Source organism: Malus domestica, chromosome 09 (genome assembly GCF_042453785.1).
Source record: "Malus domestica chromosome 09, GDT2T_hap1".
NCBI lineage: Eukaryota > Viridiplantae > Streptophyta > Magnoliopsida > Rosales > Rosaceae > Malus > Malus domestica.
Window position 1 is genome coordinate 15,106,182 of NC_091669.1, and position 21,718 is coordinate 15,127,899.

Genomic DNA, 21,718 nt, shown 5'->3' on the forward strand with positions numbered 1-21,718 from the left:
ATGAAAGTAATTGAAAAAATTAGTGGGGAAAAACTATAGTCTCCATGAGTGTAATTTTCCTTTGACAAAATGTAATATAAAGTTTAGTCGTGTCAACAATAATAATAAAAGTGCAACCTTTTTCCGAGAACCATACAAGTACAAGTCTGCTTCCGATGTTATTGTTTGTACCTCTATCTGTCCTCGAAATTTCCTTTCAACTAAAAAAGTTAAACCCACTTCGGAAAATTATACACCACAAAATTGTTTCTAGGGCCTTCAACTGCAAAATGGCTAACCTCCCTCCCACCAACCCAAAATGTGACCCGCACTATGCGATCTGAATGTACGTGAATTAAAGAATTGTCACTATCATTATGCTTCGGTCAAAAGGTTGTTTTATTTGTTTGTAAGTGAGACTTTAGTTTAATTTTCATAAATAACGATTTGATTTTTAATTATAAATGATTATTTTGTGGCTTAGTGGAATTTTCATGTTTAATATCGTTTTATTATATGTATAACGTCAAACATGGGCATAATGCACGTATTTCTCCTTTTACGAATGACATATTTCCATATAATCGAAATGATTTAATTTTGTGATCTTCATTTAAAGACCATACAAACAAAAATAATCATTTGAATCAAAGTTCTTTAAATCATCCAAATGTTCAAAAATGAATAATTCTTCATAAACATGTTATTTGATACTCATATAATCGATTTGTTTAATGCATTTGGATGCATAAACAATCTAATATTTGAATAATTTATTGCCATTTTGCATGCATCAACTCTTATATCGGGAAATTTCCATGCCACTCGTTTATTTCCAATTCTATGTAATAATGAACAAAATTAAACAAGGGGCAGTCAGTTATAACCTTAGAACAAAATTAAACAAGGGGCAGTCAAATCCAGGTCCAAAAATTCAAGATGTTTTTAAATTGAGTCCAATTCCAACGGAAAAGGATCATCGCTTTTTTTTTGGAGATCCTAGGATTCCGTGATCGTGATCATGCATCGTACATCGTACAGTCAGAAATCATTTCAAAATTTAAAATTTAAAATTACATATAAATAGTACCTAACGAAAACAGACCGCATGGTATACGATGAACGATCACCATTACAGGATCCCTAGGAAAAGGATCCGGCAAGGATTCTTTTCCAATTCTAACATATCTATATCACTACTTAGTACTACGATCTAATATTGGTATTCCTCTTCACTTAGAAGTGAGAAATCTTAAGTTCAATACTCACCAAATGTGAATTTGAGCAACATTATTACTAGCTTATTGTGAGGCTTAGCCCACTCCCACATCCCTTAGTATAGATAATATCGTTTGTTCAAAAAACAATTGTAACATATCTATATCTATAAAATATAGGTAGGTAAAAACAATGTATGGTAGATTATCGACCAAAAAAAATAAATACATGATATATGTATATTAAATAAGTAAAGACTGTATGTAGTATGGTTGAAGGGAATTTCTTACCGTATAAATTGGATTTCATTCAAACATCATTCAAAATCATAAACATCAACATGCATGTTACAAAGAAACCGCTTCTGAAAAAAAATTTAACCGAATAAAATTCAGTGAGAAAAAGCCTAAGTAAGGGTTTTTATCACAAATGGTCCCTGAAATTAATCAATCTAATCAAGATGGTTCTTGAAATTGAAAATCGATCAATGAAGTCCCTGAAAATAGCTATTGCAAATCAATGTGATCATTCCGTCACAATTTCGTTAAAATTTCTGTTAAGTGCTTATATGGCACATAAATGGGTCCCACAAATTTAATTAAATATTATTATGTGAATAAAAAATATTAAATAATAAATTAAAAAGAAGGAGGAGATGATTGAACACTGTTCATCGTCTTCTTCCCCTCCTATTCACATAGATATTCACATAAATGATGACATTGGAAGGAGAAATCCCAAGCTTGAAATAGGCAAGCCAAGCGAGGAAGAAAGAGGACGGGCCACCGAGAAAAATGGTGGTCAGGTTGAGAGGGAGGTAGAAGAAGAAGAATGCGACGGGTAGGATGGCGAGGAGTCTGGTGGTGCCCGGAGAAGTGAGTTTGCCGACAGTGTGAAAGTAGGATAGTGATGCCACAACCAAAATCCACACCACGAAAAAGTTTAGGATTTCTCCTTCCAATTTCATCATTTCTGTGAATAGGAAGGGAAAAAGATGATGATCAGTGTTCAATCATCTCCTCTTTTTTTTTTAAAGATTTTAATTATAAAAAATAACAATTTTATTATTATTTAAATGCTTTTTATTCACATAATAATATTTAATTAAATTTGTAGAACCCATTTATGTGCCACATCAGTACTTAACAGAAATTTTAACAGAATGATCACATTGATTTGCAACAGCAATTTTCAGAGACTACATTGTTCGATTTTCAATTTTAAAGACGATCTTGATTGGGTGACTCAATTTCAGGAACCATTTGTGATAAAAACTTAAGTAAAAAAGGTCTCACATGCAAGACAAAACTAACCCACATTTACAGACTCGTCATGTATACAATACATTAGCCACGGTGGCCCCGTTCCCACCCAAAACAATAATGCCCAAAATTAAACAATAGTTTGTACAATTTGTGGTTATGTGGTCTTTTTTTTTTTTTTTTTTTTTGGAAATAGAACCAAGGCCGAAGCCAAAACAGCAGGAGAGCCAACGAGTGGCGAACACCAAACAGGCACAAAGATAAAAGACGATGAAAGAGGATACAAACAAGCAGACACTACAACCAGGTTGAGTGTCTCCCTAACCACCGCAACCACAACTCAAGGCGGACAAGGAGGACCATCCTTATTCAGAACGTGCACCAACGAAGATGGGGGTCTGTCAACCCAAACCCGATCACACATCTCCGGGCAGCCAACCGACGCAAGAAAGTCCGCCGAAGAATTGGCTGATCTTGGAACCCAAGACCAGCGACAGAACTGGAAAGCTTCACTCAACTGCTTGACCCGAGCCAAGATAGGAAAAGCCTCCCAACTGCCAGAATCCAAATCGCCAGAAAGACAAGAAATGGATTCACGAGAATCCGACTCCAAAATGACTGAGCAACAACCCAATTCGGAACCCAATTCACAGCCACGCAATAACGCACAAGCTTCAGCCGCATCTACATTGGGGGACAAGATAGCATACCTCGCAGCCGCCACAAAACTCCCCCCTCCGCACGCAGGACCACCCCAGCAAAACCCGATTTAGACACCTTAGACCAGCTAGCATCTACATTGATTTTAATGAAAGGAGATGTTGGAGGGATCCACCGAGGACCCAAAATCTGCCTAGCTGGAACCACCAGTCTCCCAATCTGCAAAAAACCCCCTGCCTCCCAGTAAGACCCAACAGCAAAGGCAATTTCCCGCAAGACGGACATAGGATTAATGGGGACTTGATTGAAAACAAAGTTGCATCGAGCTTTCCAAATACTCCAGCAAGTGAAAGCAACATATGATTGAACCCATTTCACTTCAGCCGAATACCCCAGAAAAAGAGTGAACACAGCCTGCAACCAACTCGCCCACGAAGTAATACCCTCCCTAGCCACCCGATAGTTAAGAGCACCGCCAAACCAAATAGCTGCTACCCACGGACACAGGAGAAATAAATGTTCCATAGATTCATCCTGGCAAAGACAAATGGGACACACTGGGGAAGGGGATGATCGCCGACGGAAGAGCATCGTTCTAGTGGGTAAGGCCTGATGCAAGGATAACCAAAAGAAATGACAGAGTTTATGAGGCCCTCTCAAATTCCATACCATGCGCCATAACTGCCTCAGAACCAAGCGAGCACCAAGCTAGCGTTGATCCTGCAACCCAACAGACCTAGACTGCAGCTAGTGGTAGCCCGATCGAACTGAGTACCGCCCATTCTTACTCACATCCCAAACTAGACGATCTTTCCGACAAAGATCACCAAAGGGGGTAATACTGATAGCATGTTGCTCCACATCCGATAGAAACTCCTGCAAAAAACTAATATCCCACGAATGAGTCTCCGGCCGAATAAGAGACTGAACCCGCAAGCTAGGAGTAACCGCAACCTCCCCAAGCGGTACCGGATGCCCCACAGGTAAAGATGGGAGCCAGCGGTCCACCCAAACACGCACATCCGCACCACTCATGATTTGCCAATGAGAACCATTCCGTAAAACCTTTCTACCAACCAGAATACTACTCCAAGCCCAGGAAGCCCTCCCACCTTTTTTGGCATCCCAAAATGAACAGTAAGAAAAATAATGAGCCTTAAGAACTCGGGCCCAGAGGGAATTCGGTTCAGTGATCAACCGCCAACACTGCTTAGCCAACAAAGCGTCATTAAATTCACCGAAATTCCGAAAACCCAAACCTCCCATCATCTTCGGAAGACCAAGAACAGCCTTAGAAACCCAATGTGTCTTCCTCCTGTCCCCAAGACTACCCCACCAGAAACCAGCCACTAAAGCATCCAACTCCTGACAGACTATTGCGGGAAATTTAAAAATGTGCATCGGGTAGGCAGGGATAGCTTGAACCACAGCCTTGATCAAGACTTCTTTCCCAGCTCGGGATAAAGTACACTGTTTCCAACCTTGCAACTTACCCAGAATTTTGCCTTTAATATAGGCAAGACCACGTTTTTTGGACCGCCCCCAAATGGCTGGAACGCCTAAATAAGTGCCAGGATTAGCAACCGCAGGAATGCCAAGAACAATAACCAACTCATTGGAGACTAGCATGGGAATATTCGCCCCAAAGTAGACACTCGATTTTTGCAAATTAACTTGCTGACCAGAAGCCTCACAGTACCTCCCAAGAATGTCCACCAGGTTTCGACAATTTTTAGCATCGGCCTTTAGAAAAAGAAGAGTATCATCCGCGAAAAACATATGAGAAATGACGGGCCCCGATGCTCCAATCTTCACTTCGTCCAACATTTGCGAATCCACCGCCTCTTGTAGTAGAGAAGAAATGACCTCTCCAACCATCAGGAACAGATATGGGGAAAGAGGATCCCCCTGCCGGAGACCCCTAGAAGGAGTAAATTGCTTGCCGGGTTGTCCATTAAGGAGGATAGCAAACTGCACCGAAGACACACACCTCATAATTAGATGCCTCCTGTCACTGCAAAATCCCATCCTAGCCATAATAGCATCAAGGAAGTCCCATTCCACGCGATCATAGGCTTTCTGAATATCCAGTTTAATACCCATCTCAAACTTATTTCTAGCTTTTCGCCCTTTTAAGAATTGAAAAAGCTCATGAGCTATGCCAACATTATCATGAATCATCCGACCAGCCACAAAGGCATTATGTGAGGGAGAAATAATATGCGACAGAACACCCTTTAACCTATTCGCTAGAACTTTAGACAGAACCTTGTAAGAGTAATTGCAAAGATTGATGGGTCTAAATTGCGAAACCGTTTCCGGATGCGAAACCTTAGGAATTAGAACCACATGGGTAGCATTAAGCGTACTCGGGTTGGCAGTTCCATGCATCAAAGATTTGATCAGGCTGTTAACATCATCCTTCAGCTGTTCCCAAAAGGATTGATAAAAAATCCCTTGGAAACCATCCGGCCCATGAGCTTTGAGACTTCCCATATGTAACGCAGCCTCCTGAACCTCCTGCTCGGACACCGGCGCAATTAGCTCCTAATTCATTGCCTCAGAAACATTCTGATGAAGGCAATCCAATATAGAACCCCAATTCCTTGGACCCCCCGACTGAAACAAGGAAATAAAATGATCCTCAACTAACTCCCGGACCCTGCGGGGATGCTCAACCCACCGCCCATCACCATCCTTCAAAGTGAAGATCGTGTTCCGCCTGCGACGTTGTAGAGTTGATTGATGGAAGAATTTAGTATTTGCATCACCCTTACGTAACCACTGAACATGAGAGCGTTGATGCCAATAACTTTCCTCCTGAGCACGAAGATCATCAATCAGTCTAGACTTCTCTTGAATTGCAGTAAAGTTTGGGCCCCAATTCTCCTGAAGCACCCCAAGTTGCAGAGTAAGATCCTCAATTAGCTGGCCGCGCTTTTTGAATTTATTGCGACTCCATCGAATAAGGTGAGATCTACAATCGTTAAGTTTAGACGCCCATGTAACCAGAGCCCCTACCTCCCCCCGCCGAGCCCAACAATCACTAACCAACGATTTACATTCCTCCTCCTTGGCCCAAAAAGCCTCAAAACGAAACAACTTCCGCCGTTTAGGCCCATTTAACTCAGACTTAATAAGCAGGGGGCAGTGATCAGATCCCTGAATCGGCCCATGCAAGGCCATCGACTTGGGCCAAACCTCCTGCCACAGCCCATTAATGAGACCCATGTCCAAGCGTTCTTCCACCCACTCCCCACGCCTAAAACCCCTCCACGTAAAGGCAGGGCCTTTGAACTCCAGATCAAACAACTCCGTAGCATTCATAAAATCCGCCAAAAACTGAGGTCGATTGTAATTAACTGCCACTCCTCCGGACTTCTCATAATCCCAAATGAATTCATTGAAATCACCTCCGCAGAGCCAAGGAACATCAGATGGAGAAAAATAAGATTGCATCCAAGCCCAAAATTCAGCTTTTTCACTAGAGTAAGTAGTACCATAGACACCGATAACCCGCTTCCACTGATGGACACCATCAAATCTGACAATAGAATCAATCACATGCCTGGACGAAAAAACTATTTGTATCTCCATAGAATCTTCCCACCACAAGCTCAAGCCCCCAGCCTTTCCGATTAGATCCACATTAAAACCATTCGAAAATCGCATACGTTTCCGCAAGCCATCAAGCCTATGACTCTTCATTTTAGTCTCAGATAAGAAAATCAGAGAGGGTCTGTTGTTTCGTATAAGCCCATGAAGAGCTCGAACTGTCGTGTCCGACCCCAGACCACGGCAGTTCCAAAATAGATAATTCATGGCAGCCTTGCGGATGTTGAGGGCCAGCCGTCACCACCTCGAGCTACATTGCCCGCTTCCTGCGTCACACTCGGATGCTGCTCATCCACCAACTCAGCTTCGACATGGGCCAGCACACGAGTGCTCATACTAGAGCCCTCCGAAGGCTCAACCTCAGTGTAGACCGCACGCTGTATCATCAAGCAGCGTTCCTGGACATTCAGCCCTTGCCAATTTCCCCCCAGAAGCCCAGAACTGCCACCTGGATCACGTATTCCCCTGACCTTCTTAAAAGGATGTTGAACCAAATCCCAGCTTTGACACCCACCTCCCATTTTCATGCCACTAGCCTCCGCAAGAACAGATCGTGGATTCAACCAAGTGCCTTGAACCTCCCCTGCGATAGTGGATAGCAAGCCCGATGACCTTGGACTAGACACAGAGTGCTGATGTGTCCCCGCATTGATAACCACCGACTCCCGCTCCCCATGGGGAGAAAGGTCGTGTACAGCCTGTGGAGAAATATTACGACCCAAAGTGTTCCATCGCGTGGAACTGCGATCGTCGGTCTCGTTCAAAAAAGCCATACTACTAACATCCTGAGTTTTTGACTTCCGTCTCCACTTCCTCGTAGCGCTGCATTGCGATTGAGGGGTCTCCCCAGACCCTACCATCATTGGAAGAACCTCCCGTCGCTGATGCTGCCTGGAATCATTACCCCTGGACTGGTCTATTCCAATGGCGGCACCCCTAACGGCTCCAGCTATCCTTCTTGCTCCAACCCCCGATACTGAAGGTCTCGAAATAAAAACTTCATCCCTAATTGGAGGCGCTTTTAGCCATTCTCCATATCCTGCCTCCCCTCCAGGGTTAATGGCAAAAGGACATTCAGTATTGAGGTGGTCCACACGCCCACATTTATAACAGAAGTCTTGTAATCTTTCGTATCGAAACTCCACCCACGTCTCACGTTTAGATTCGCATCTCAGCCAGCAACCGTTGATCAGAGGGGCAGCCGTATTAACGAGTACTTTGACCCGCAAAAAGCCTCGTGCCTTAGCCGGGTCCTCCAACTCAAGAACTTGTCCAGCAGTCTGAGTTAAACGCTTAACATTCGCCAGTGAACTGAGCCCCAATGGCACACCACGAATCTGCACCCAAAAAGGAACTAATTCAAGCTGCACTTCTTCCACCGCTAGGTTCGGAAACCATTTCTTTACAGAGAAGTTTTTCTTCATAACAGCCCACGGTACCTGATCCAGAATTCGCATTGCCATCCGCTAATCCTGGACCGATATTATGAAGGTATTCTCCCGTACCCACTTAATATCGACCTCCCCAAATTCTTTCCAAACCGAGTTAAAAATGTTTCGCACTCCCCATCTGTTTAAAGTCTTGGTTGCTAAGACCTTGCCAACGAGTTTCACACCATGGTCCAAGGCAGCTAAATCCAAGGAATCTTCCAGCTGAACAACAAGGTCCGCTACCCCTGGAGTAGCCATGAGTTTCCTCCAATCAAGCAAATGATACCAGTGAGATCCAATAATCACTAAGAGAGGCACCGAAAATAGCCACAAGCACAAAGTACTTCCCCACAATTTACCCCTCAATCTCTGGTATAGCAGATGCAAAAGGGACTGAGCAACCCTGACCCAAACATCCACAAGAGAAGAAAATGGAGCATTAAAACCCTCAACCCCACTTACACCAGAGTAATTAAAGCGCGTTCTGTAGATAGAACTACCAACAGGGAAAAACCCTAAATTCGCGCTGCTCAAAATAAACATTCCTGACTCCCAACCACCCAAATGGAGCCCAAAAGCACTGGGGATCGAATTAATGGCCAAAATCCCCAACTCAGCAAGCAATATAGCTACCTCACCCATCGAGAAAAGACAGAAGAGAAGTCACAGCGATATCAATGCTGCAGAAGCATCATACATCCACCAACCTGACAACAAAATAAACTCACCCAGAATTAAAAGCACCAGAGACCCACCAAAGCTACAAGGGGACCCAACGCTCAAAGATCCCAAAGGTCCGAATAACCACGACACCAAATCGCACCGAGACCAGGAGGACCCCAGCACCCAAACTGATCTGGAACTACAATCCCCTAGTCGCACCGAAACCAGCAAGACGACAGCAACCCACCAGACCCAAAAACAACAAAAAACGACCGCCCCAAGGACGAAACGCACCACGGTGGAACTCACGAAGGAGGAAGAGCTCTCACGCAACCCCGAGAGAATCGTACCATCATCATCTCGTTTGGATCCGGTTCCATCTTTTTTGTGGTTATGTGGTCTTTGATACATATATAATATACCTCGAAGTCACGAGATTTGCATTGTGAAAGTGAAACATACAGCTCTATAATTTTATTTTCATTTTTAGGTCAAGTGTTGCTATCTGTTTAAACGGTTTCATAATTATATAATACAAGATGATTAAAATATTAACTTGTTACCTACGCATTATTGTGTGTGGAGAAAAAAATTATACTTGTCAAAACAACAATCTACAGTGAACTGTGGCTTATCGTCAATTGTCCTTATTTTTAGAGAGAGAGAAAAAAAAGCAACAATCTACCACCCTAAGAGCAGCTCCAGCGGGAGCTTTTGCTCGATGGACAGGCTTCAGCACAGGGCCTGATTGCCCGAGGGAGGAAGTCCAGCGTTCGTTGGCGAGGGAGCCCGAGCAGGCCCGAGTGCCAGGCCCATGGATTCGTGCCGGCCCAAGCGCCTGAGGTGGTTCTGACGTTAGCTGACGTCAGACGCCTTTTTTAATTTTTTTTTTCTGTTAGGTTCTAGACCGGTGAGGTCGAAAATGAGGAAATTGCATTTGGGTGCGCAAAGGCAGGTGAGGGCGGAGGATATGGAGTTTAGTTATGGCGGGGACATGTGGGGTGCTGATGAGGTGTTTGATGATGAAATGGTGTAGTGAAGAAGTGCGTCCAAGACGGCGGGCGGGAGGGGGAGTACGGAGGTGGGGAGGGTTTGGGGGATGGTGGTGCTGATGAGAGTGAGGGTGAATGCGAGGGTGAAGAAGATGAAGAAGAAGAGGAGCCACAGGCGGTGACTTCTGCCGTTTGTGGATTGCTTGGGGGTAGAGGAGGATAAGCTTTGTGTTTGTGGTGGCGGTGTTGGTGGTCTTCATTTCAACAGAGAGAGAGAGAGAGAGAGAGAGAGAGCTCTTTGCTTTGTCTTTTTTTAATTATCTTGGTATTATTTTATAAATAAAAAAATATTATTATTTTATTACCTATTGTCAGGGCTATTGAAGTGCAACGGTGGGGATGTAAAAGGCGGTTACTGTTCATTAAAGACAGTTACTGTTTACTGGGTGGATATCATAATGTATTGCCTGAGGGGAGGGTTCCCACGCTGGAACTGCTCTAAAGGTGGATAAGTGGAATTATATAGTCAAGCAACATTTCCACCATTTTTACCAACTACCACAAAAATGAAATCATGCAATTAGTGGAACTTGATGGCCAAGGCCCTATCAAGGCAAACATGTTTCATGCCCATGATCAAAGGTAAAAATGTTTCATGTGGGAAAAGGTAGACATATTATCCGCAATTTGATTGCAATAATTTCAAACACTCACAAAATTGAGCTTTTGAGTGTTTTTTTGCAAGCACAATCGTAGAATGAATCATGCATTGATGTGAGAAGTAATTTTGCATGAACTTATAAAGAGTTGAGCTCCTCTCCATTTGGTTACAGTTTGTTGAGAATAAATATTATATTAATGTGACTAGAAATATATACGAATAAGGGCGGAGTCATGAAGTTTTATAAGGATATATGCTGTGATTTTACTTTATTTGTTTCATTTTAGGCCTTGCTAGAGTGGAGGGAACAATTTTTTATATAAAATTATGGAGTGATAATATTCACTAACTAAGGTGAATTTCACCAAAATTAATATGAAATTTCTATAATTCCAAGTTTTCGCACTGGATTTGAACCCGCAACTTAAGAATGGCTCTGCCCTTGTATGCAAATATATATCGTTAGAATTAAGTCTTATAAAAGACTCTATAGCTAATATCTAGTGAGATTTTGATCAACAGGTACTTAGACCGAAATTTCTGATACGGATCTTCAATTGGCTTCAAGGGATATCTCTTGCTATTGAATAATTGCCAAAAGATGATAGCTTCATTATTGTGCATCCTACATCTTCATACTTATACACTTGAGCCCAAAAAATATACTATTGGCTCATGCAAGTTAGCGAGGTCTTTGAGGTGAAATTAAAGTTCATATTTATAACCACATGCTATCTGATGATGCCTCAGGTATAATCACTATTTTCATACTACAATTCGAAGTTTATAACATGTTACATGTGGAATGCATCCATACGTTTAAGCTTCTTAGGTGGTCATTATTTTGAACTTATCTAACAGATAAACACGTATATATCTATCATATATCCAACACGCATAGCACGAGACCGTACTAAACTTAATGCAAAATATACTAGCCTTACCAGATAGTCATAAGTGTCTAAACTTTAAAATTTGCGGTGTGATGTCTTAAGACGTTAAATTAATAGAACCATCAAGATTCAATGAATTGCAAAGAAATGCGGGTGCATAAAATGTAGAGACGCAGAATTTATTTAAAAAGCCATCTCTGAATTGAGTGAAATGTCTGCTTAAAAAAAATAAAAGAAAAGAAAACCACTTTTTGAATTGTCTTTTCACTTTTGCATCCGATCCCAAAGAACAAGAATTGTCTGCCCTTCTTGTTCTCGTGCCTTTTCGTACATTCTTATTTTGTGTGATCACGGTTAATTCACGTTAACATTTTGTATTATTTTTTTATAGAGATAATAAGATAAAAATAAATAGTAATATAAAATGTTAACGTGGCTTAACCGTGATCACACAAACAGAAGAGTATGGGAGGGTACGAAAACAAGGAGGGCAGACAATCTTTGTCCGATCCCAAAATATGACCCAAAATTTTCCAGGAAACTCAGAAGAAAGTAAAGTGAATTCGGTCAAGTTCTTCAGGGTATTCACACCTACCAACTGAGGAAACTTACTTTATTTTCTTCTTGTACTGGCTTGGTAGGTTTCTTGTTATTTTCCTAAAGACTAGTGTATTGATCATTGACCAAATTATCAAGTTGGCCTTCTCACAGTTTCTTAAGACATTTCACTATTATTATTAAGAAGCCTATTATTGACCTTATTTTTGTAGCTATCAACATTATTTGAGTTGTTGTGACTCAATTGGATATTTTATTTGGACAATGCAGTCTATATTTTATTTTATTACGTAATTTGGCTCTCCTTTACTATTATAATCGGGGGCAATCGATCAAAACGCAAGAAAAAAAAAATTGAAGTTACAAAGATTCCATGCGACTATCATATCCTAGTTGTGGGTATGAATGCAATAGTATTCTATGAATCACTTGCGCTCGTAATTATTTTGAATAGAAGTGCTTTTACATAAACAAAAAGAAAATTATATTAAACAATCACAAACACTTAAAAGTGTTTTTTGAACAAGCACATACCATCTTCTTTTCCAAAAAAAGGTTTTTATGGCTGAAAAATCTTTTTATGACGAAAAAATATTCAAAATTTTTTTAACGTAATTAGGAGCACTTTAATTGTTTAAAAAAAACATTTATTTCCAAAATCAAACGTATGTTACAATCTCTCCCAATGTGGTCATTTGGCATTTTCTAAACATAATCGACATCGACTCACGAGTCTTCTTTGTTTAATGAAAATCCAATGTGCATACTCCACTTTGTTCAGAAGGGCAAAATGGCAATTCAACGAAGTTATTATGAAGCATAATTCAAGTTGGCATCGCGAAAAATCCAGATCCTCTTGCGAGGATTTCAGATATTTGTGAATCATGTTCGTACATTATACATCGTGTGATTAAAAATTATTTTAAATATTTTATTTAAAATTAAACACAAATAGTACTTGACAAAAACTAACAGCACGATGTATGATGAACAGACACGATTCACAGATTTCCACAATCCTCACCAAAAGATCTGGAGAGGATCCTGTTGGGTGAAAAACGACAATTCTAAATGTGTTAGATTAGTACTATGATTGATTATGATTGATTTTTTTAATGTAAAAATATAATTTTTCGTTAAAATAAAAAGTATCGAAACTTCTCGTTCATGTTTTTTTATAAAATACTAAAATGACGCGACTTGTGTACTGACTTCAATTATAAAATCCCCCTCCCACCACCTCTAACATACATCAATCATTTCATCACACAATACATTACCACTTCACCCCTACTTCCCAGTTAATGGAAGCCACCTGGGTTGCATACGCTGCCGCATGGCTAGGAGCTCTAGCTCTCATCCTCCTCTCCCGCCGCCTCCGCCGCTGCAAGCTCAACCTCCCACCAGGACCAAAACCCTGGCCCATCATTGGAAACCTCAACCTCATAGGCCACCTTCCCCACCGTTCCGTCCACGAGCTCTCCCAAAAATACGGCCCCATCATGCAGCTCAAGTTTGGATCATACCCCGTCGTCGTGGGATCTTCAGTAGAAATGGCCAAGGCCTTCCTGAAAACCCACGACGTCACTTTTGCCGGTCGCCCCAAATTTGCAGCCGGCAAGCACACCACCTACAACTACTCAGACATCACTTGGTCCCCGTACGGCCCATATTGGCGGCAAGCCCGTAAAATGTGCATCATGGAGCTTTTCAGCAACAAACGCCTAGAGTCGTATGAATACATTAGAAAGGAGGAAATGAGTGCCTTGCTTAAAGGCTTATATGACTCCTCCAACTCCAACATTTTGCTCAAAGACCACCTCTCAACCGTGAGCCTCAACGTCATAAGCCGGATGGTGCTCGGAAAAAAGTACACCGACGAGACTGAAGACACCATCGTGAGCCCCGATGAGTTCAAGAAGATGTTGGATGAGTTGTTCTTGCTCAGTGGGGTGCTGAACATCGGCGATTCAATACCTTGGCTTGACTTTTTGGACTTGCAAGGGTACATAAAGAGGATGAAGACTTTAAGCAGGAAGATGAATAGATTTTTGGAGCATGTGTTGGATGAACATATTGCAAAGAGGGAGGCTAGCGGGAAAGACTTTGTTGCAAAAGACATGGTTGATGTGCTACTGCAGTTTGCTGATGATCCTGGCCTTGAAGTTAAACTTGAGAGGCATGGGGTCAAGGCATTTACTCAGGTATGATTTACTGTCGATCTATAAATATTTACTCTAGTCCGAGGCAAAAGGCCTAGGGGGCCCAAGCTCAAACTACAATTTATATATTTTTTATTTTTTAGTAATGTTTTTTTATTTTTCGTATTCCAACTTCTCTAAATTACATATAAACTACATATTAATATTACCATATGGGGAAGTGTTATTAGTACTTCAAAATCTCATTCTACACTTCTCAAGTGTATTTTTCTTTCTAAATATAGAAAATTTGAAGTGCCAATAACAATTCCCTATCATATTTGTCAACAAAAACTCTAGATAATTATCATTCTAACCCTCTCATCAAAGCTGAGCAAAAATAAAAATCAAACACGAGCAATTTAGTAATTACATGTAACATAAAGTTTGTTGTTTTTTACACTAACCTCAGCATAACATGCCCCATTTAAAAATAAATAATTAAATAACTAAAAATTAAAAATTTGCTCATGTTAGAAGAAACTACCTATCATTGTTCTATTTTTCATAATTGACTTTTTTTTATTAGGATTTTAAAAACTATCACAATCCTTAATAAAAAAACAAAATGAAGTAAAATTGTTCATACACAGTGTGTGTGGGCATCTACATATATATATATGATAATAATATATTTATTTAAATCTATTTAGTCTGCTGAAGTTTCCGTCTAGGTCGCACCTAGGGGTCGTCTGTGGGCCTGAGCACTAGGTTCCAGTCCACAGGCAATAGTGTCTAACATTCCTTAGAACATTAATTGACTATAATTATTGACATAGTTCTTAACGTTTAGTAGATGTGTGACATATGCGATGTGAAATGCTAGTGTCATGTACGTTAGATATACGAGAATTGTTAGGCTGCATTTAGGTCTCACAGTACAGTAATTGGTCATAGTTTTCCGCTCACACGTAAGAAAAAGATTCAAAACGAGCCGAGAGAAACACTGATATCTTATTTGTGACTGAAAATATTGAGATTTATTTTGGTGTACTCTTGCTCAATATTTTGTGTTGATGGATTCTTTGCTATTAGGACTTAATTGCCGGGGGAACAGAGAGCTCAGCGGTGACGGTGGAATGGGCAATTTCGGAGCTCCTACGGAAGCCGGAGGTATTCAAGAAGGCAGCGGAGGAGTTAGACAGGGTGATTGGAAAAGAGAGATGGGTTGAGGAAAAGGACATTGTTAATCTCCCATATGTTGATGCCATTGCCAAAGAAACCATGAGGCTACACCCAGTGGCACCCATGTTGGTGCCAAGGCAATCCACGGAAGACTGCCAAATCGCTGGCTATGACATTCCCAAGGGCACCAGAGCCCTAGTCAGTGTGTGGACTATAGGAAGAGACCCTGAATTGTGGGACAACCCTGAGGAGTTCTGCCCCGAGAGGTTTCTAGGAAAGGACATTGATGTCAAAGGCCAGGACTACGAGTTGCTGCCTTTTGGGTCAGGCAGGAGGATGTGCCCTGGCTACAGTCTGGGCATAAAGGTCATTCAGTCAAGTCTGGCTAATCTTTTGCATGGGTTTACATGGAGATTGCCTGATAACATGAAGATAGAGGATTTAAGTATGGAGGAGATTTTCGGGCTTTCGACACCGAAAAAATTTCCCCTCGTTGCAGTCTGCGAGCCTCGTCTTCCACCTCATGTTTACTCACTGTGATCACGTGAGTCTCTTCGTCTCAGCTAGTTCCCTCTCAATAAAGTAGTACTTGGGAAAGTACGTTATGAGTGTGTTTGGACCCGATGTTGAGTGCTTGGGAAAGTCTGTAATCCCTATCCAGACCTTTTACTGTATTCCCATTTCTGATAGGATTATGATTCTTCCATCTTCTCTTTTCATCCATTTCTTTCACGTTCTCTTATTTTATCTTTCTTTTGTTATAAAAAATTCATATAAGATGTTAACGTAACTTAACCATAACCGTTCAAATAGAAAAAAATCGTAAAAAGAGAAAAAAAAGATAAAAAAGAATCCTACTCCTTTTTTATATGGTCAGAGAAGTCCAAAAATATAAATAATTATTGAAGATATTATATTAAATCACAACTAACGAGTCATGACTCATGACCAGCCATTCCTGTCGGCCCTTTAAAATGCCATGATTGAGATAGAATGATTGAAACTGGAAGTTGCATGTATTTAGGGTTTTTGGTTGTAAAATTCGGATCAGGATCTCTTTCGGATCTTCATTGGGAGGATCGTATTTGCGGCAGTAAATTATTTAATTTTTTAATCTTTTTTACGTGGAATTATGATTTTTAGCCGTCAGATGTGTGGTGAGCGGTTAGAATTGATTGATTCCTAGGATCTTCATAATGATAATCTAGAGAGAATCCAGATCGTTTAAATTCTTGATTAAAATTCATTGACTAAAACTTAATGACAAAAAATCTTGGTGAATAATATACAATGGAGCATATAAGAATGTCTTTGAAAACTAAGCAACAACAAACAATACGATCGAGCCGAGATTCTTGAGTCTGAAAGCTGAAATTGAGGTTCTTACATGATTTCACATGAACATACTATAAACATTAACATCAATTGATGCATAAACAAATTCTTTCGGCTAGACTTAAATCGATTCCACAAAGCCAACTATTTTATGGTCTAAACTAAACAACCAGAATAACATTGTCGATCATTGAACTTTAAGAGTTATGAACGAAACTTAAAGACGATTATTTAAATTCACATGAATATATAAAAAAACCATAAATCGATGCCATAAACAGACTTTTCTACTAAACTTGAAATCGATACCATAAACCACCTTTTTTTTTGTACAAAACAATGAGAATGAAAGTAACTCCAAAATTTTATAGTTTTCCCAGAAAAAAAAAATTAAGCAACACCAAAACTAAAACAACCACAATTCCCCAAATTAAATATAAAAATATAGAACCAAAACACACCCAAAAGTATGATTCAAAAACTAAAATGGGCCTTGGTTTGCTTGTTTGTTTGTTTGTTTTTGGTGTTTAATAAAATAACCTTTTAACAAAAAAAAAAAAAAAAGCTAAATTGACCCCACATAAAAGCATATCCTCCACAAATAAATAAAAAAATCTGACAAATAAACAAACAAAACAAACGTAGGTGGGCCCTGTGTTATGTCCATCACACGATTCACAACCCACATGCCAGTATATGGGTCCTGTGCTATGCACTTTCCCACACGCCAGCTTCGATTCGATTTTTGCCAATTTACGATTTCGAATACTAAATTATTTGAACACCAAATCATCATGCATTCAAATAAAAAGCGGCAATTAAAAGAAATATACATTGATCAGCCAACAAACAAAAAAAATCAAGAACCCAAGAACTCAAGCAAAATTAGTCTCCTGATATTCGTAGCAACATCAACAACAACAAGCAAAAAGAAATATTCAAATAGCATTAAAGGAAATATGCATTGGTCTATTGATATTGGCAGCAACAAGCAAAAAAAATCCAAATGTCCTTGGCAGTGGCATATTCTTTTTCAAACAGCAACTCCTGTACACAATCAAACAACATATAGTCAAATCAAACAACTTATTTCAGAGAGCAAACAAACAACTTCTTATTTCAAAGAGCAAGCAAACAACATACATCAAACAACAAGTTTACAATTCGAATTAGTAAGGAAGGTGCTAAAAAACTAAAGTTACATACATACCATCAGTAGTAAAAATGTGATAAGTTAGGACTGAATAGTTTCTGAAGCCCTAGTGCTAGATGTGCCGTCACTCCTTTTTTTCTAGAACATATAAAAATCAAGAACTCATTAGAAAATAAGAAAGTAAGCACACATACATCAACATCTTGTATTCTCTCATCTGTGTCAAACACCAACCCACCCCTTTCCTTTCCCTCCCCTTTTGAGTTTCAATCCAATTTTCAATACAAAAAACAAATCCATTCACACATATACTAAATTATAGAAATACACATTCACACATAAGGTGTGGCCATTGTCCTTAACAACCCATGTGATTTTGATTGTCCTTAATGTTGTGTTACCAACGTCGGTTTATAAAATCCCAACCCACCTGCATAGTATTAATACAAGCTTTTATCTTTAATACACGCCACATGGCATGCTCTTAATGGATGCAAGTTAGAACTTTGTGGTCTTTCCCACACCTTAGCATTTTGATTTCTAAAATATCATAAGCCGCTTTCCTTCTCCAGAATCCCCAACTTCAGTTCTCTCCGTTGCATCCTCCATAGCCACTCCATTAAATTTCCTCTAAGATTCCTAGTTTTCTATGCATCTTTGTTGGTATTCCCAGCATGTCGGCTCGACCTATGGGATGAGGGTAAACCCCGTCCAATCCAACCAATGTCGAGCCCTACCCTTTAATTCTTGGCAAAAATAATAGATGCTCTTATTGATTACCAACATATGGTAGTTTTAAGTGATACTATTACAATTTAGGCCGCACATCACTCAACAAGAGCTAACCTCACAAGAATACAGTAGTACAACAACAAAACAAGAGTAAATTTTAATTCAGCCCAAGAGAAAATGGAAAACCAGGAGAACTCAACAATATTCCTAATCTCAAATATGAGAAAAGATAGAGAAGATACCAAGGAGGGAGGACAAAGGATGAAGAGTTGTGAGATGTCGCAAAGAAGGGATGACGAGGGTCATCGCAAAGAGCTAAGGTTGTGGGCTGCCTGAGGAATTGTTGATATTTTTTGATGAAAAGCCATGAGTGAGGTGGTCGGCTAAGTGAAAAAAGAATGAAAGTCTAAAAGTATGAAATGGGGGATGTGAGGTCGTGAGTGAGGTGAGGGTGAGGTGGATGAGCCTTAATTAGGATGGGATCCATTGCTTTGCAACTTGGTGAAACTAATTTTTCAACCTATTAGACCATGACATACGTGTGTATATATAATTAATCAATTTATTATTAATAAAACGGTTCGGTTTGGTTCCGGCCAGTTCTTGTTCATTCGAAACCAGAACCAGAACTGGTTTGAACTAGTTAGGTTTGATTTTTGACTCAAAGTTGACTTTTTCGGTCAACACGGTTCTTTTCGGTTTTTTTTTTCATACGGTTTGATGTGGTTTTGCGGTTTTTATGCCCACCCTTATGGATCGTTGGGTATTTCTGATTAAGGGTCTAGACTTTTTGGACAAAAAAATATAAATCAAAAAAATTTGAATTGTTACTGTAGCAACACATTCCTAATTTTACGATTTTATTAATTTTAAAAGAGTGAATTGACCAAAATGCCCTTAGAGGCAAGGATTTTGATTTTCATTGACCACCGTATAGTGAAACTTATGACCCATTCTTTTAGCATATTTGTGTAGTAATCGTTGCCAAGAACTCGTAGGTGCAAGTGGATTTGAATTTGTACCTGAAATGAAGATCTTACGAAACACCAAATATCGAGGACAAATTGGTAATTCCGTGTTGGAAAGATATTTTGGGCTTTGTTTTGTGAGCCACGTGGGGCCCACACCCACTCTTTCCTTATTCCTGTGTCCCATTTTCTACATTACCTATAGATTAGATTAACATATATAAGAATTAGCGTATTGATGGAATTCATGAAATTATGCTACGTCCTATGTGATGCACAGGTATGCATATTATTATGGATGGCTTGGTTGTATTTATGGTCATGAATAATATTTCATTGATTAGAATTATCAAATTACGATTTACCGTTACATTATCATATTTATGTTATCTATTCATCGTGTGCTATACTGGTATTCGTACTCACCTGGACCAGGACCAGTCTTCATGTGTATGTTCACATCGCACCATACACTCACTTTGAATCCATTGTGGGTGCCAGTCCTGTACCAGATTGCTAAAGGCAATTAGAACTTGTATGTGACGCTCATAGCGCCAGTCTTCACATTATTGTAATACTATAGCATAAATCATCATTACATCTAGTCATGTTCATGTCAGAATACTTCTGCATGAGCTCGTGTGTGAGCATATGTTGATGAGCATCCGATATTATATGTTCATTTACACAAGATAATGTGATTATTGGATGTTATATGTTTTATATGTGAAATATTGTGACTTACCTTATTTCTGAAGTATTACTATTTACGGTAAGTGTTTTCATGCTATACGTAGTATATATATTTGAAAACTATACTTGTTTTATGGTAATGGGTTATACGTTTTTGAAAACGTTTTACAAAACTTTATTTTTAGGTACACCCACCCTTGTTTTTCGCTCTTCCAGGCTTTAGTGGCAGAGTTTTTGTGCCAACGAGGATTCTTGGCAAATGTTGGAATATGAGATTATCTTTGATAGTATAATTCTCATTTTACTTTTATTGTACTTTACTTGTGCTTTATCATTATGTATGAAATGAGTTCATTCCCACTTACATGTGCACTCTTACATTTAGGCACTTTTAGGTTTAAATTTATTTACATTTTTCACCTCACTACACTTTATGACTTCGTTATCTTCCGGGTGTCAGATAGAACAACTCGATTCGAAGTCTAGGTGGATATTCTAGGTCGGAGTGTGTCAGTTACTGTTGGCATACGTGTCAAAATCCGGATTGTTGAGTCACGATGTTTTTGTAATCTAATGGTCCATATTAATTAAGTTAATAAAAATTATAAAAAAATTACAGAAAAATATAAGTATCTAACCATGCTCTTCCACCTCACACCACATTTTAAATATTTTCAAATACTTTCAACTAATCTTTCTCCCAAATTTTTCATATACTTTCAACCAATCTATCCACAAAATTATTACGGAATCATGACAAGTGACGCTACTGTGGATGCATATTTCTTCCTCATTCTTCTTGGGCAAAATTGCACCTACAAAACAATTAACACCTCAGGGTCAAGGCCAAGAGCCTCACGCGCCCACGATGAATGGGTGGGGGGGGGCACTTTGGCCGAAGAACCTCCTATGCCAAAGTTAGAATTTAGAGAGAAAAGTGTTTAGAGAGTTTTTGGAATTTTGCAAGAGTGTGAACTTCGGTTTTTAGAGAAAAGTGGGTAATATTTATAGGGTATGGCCGGTCCTCCTTGGAGAAAGAGTGGCCGGTCCTTTATGTATATTTTGGGTGTTATTTGGTGATTTAATTAGAAATTATTATATTGATTAGGAATAAATATATTAATTGGCTAATTAACATTATAAAAGGAATGTTTTTGGGAGGTTATGTAATTTAATAAGAAATATTTTGTAAGTTATGTGATGATAGCTTTAATTGATTAGCTAAAAGAGGGAAAAAAAGGTAAAAATATATGGAATGAGATAGGTTTTGGGAATTACCTTGTAAAAGGGATTTGATGAGATGGATTTTGAATTGTTACCTTTTTTGGGCATTTTTGACTTGGTTGAAGGATGATTGCCCGCTGCTTGCGCGTAGAAATCCCGTTGTAACTCAAGGGTATTTTTGTCCTCTCCTGTCCAGAAATCCACGTGTTGCCTTGTGATTATTTTTGGCTCCACAGCTACGAAATTAGTTAAAAATCTACTCGAAAATCTAACCAGGCTCTTCCACCTTACACCACATTTTAAATATTTTCAAATACTTTCAACCAATCTTTCTCTCAAATTTTTTATCTACTTTC

General features: G+C 39.5%; 1 protein-coding gene and 1 long non-coding RNA gene across 2 annotated transcripts; one reads left to right on the forward strand and one right to left on the reverse strand.

Moving 5' to 3' along the window:
* The first annotated feature begins 13,138 nt into the window (after positions 1–13,138).
* LOC114826998 (trimethyltridecatetraene synthase-like) lies at positions 13,139–15,976 on the forward strand. The gene is made up of 2 exons (XM_029108274.2): positions 13,139–14,135; positions 15,168–15,976. Exons 1-2 carry the CDS (start codon positions 13,236–13,238, stop codon positions 15,795–15,797), a joined length of 1,530 nt encoding a protein of 509 aa, XP_028964107.1. The 5' UTR covers positions 13,139–13,235; the 3' UTR covers positions 15,798–15,976.
* Positions 15,977–17,408: 1,432 nt separating this feature from the next.
* On the reverse strand, positions 17,409–18,909 carry LOC114827000 (uncharacterized). Its single transcript, XR_003776170.2, has 3 exons — positions 18,720–18,909; positions 17,803–17,883; positions 17,409–17,639 (listed from the first exon to the last, which is right to left on the reverse strand). It is a non-coding gene; the product is annotated as an uncharacterized lncRNA (long non-coding RNA).
* Positions 18,910–21,718: the final 2,809 nt, after the last annotated feature.

What these genes read in the sequence shown, in the direction of transcription:
- LOC114826998 (XM_029108274.2), top strand. Translation starts at nt 13,236, where the DNA reads ATGGAAGCCACCTGGGTTGCATACGCTGCCGCATGGCTAGGAGCTCTA. An exon ending in GGGTCAAGGCATTTACTCAG is followed by an intron (nt 14,136 to 15,167) that starts GTATGATTTACT and finishes CTTTGCTATTAG; the next exon opens with GACTTAATTGCCGGGGGAAC.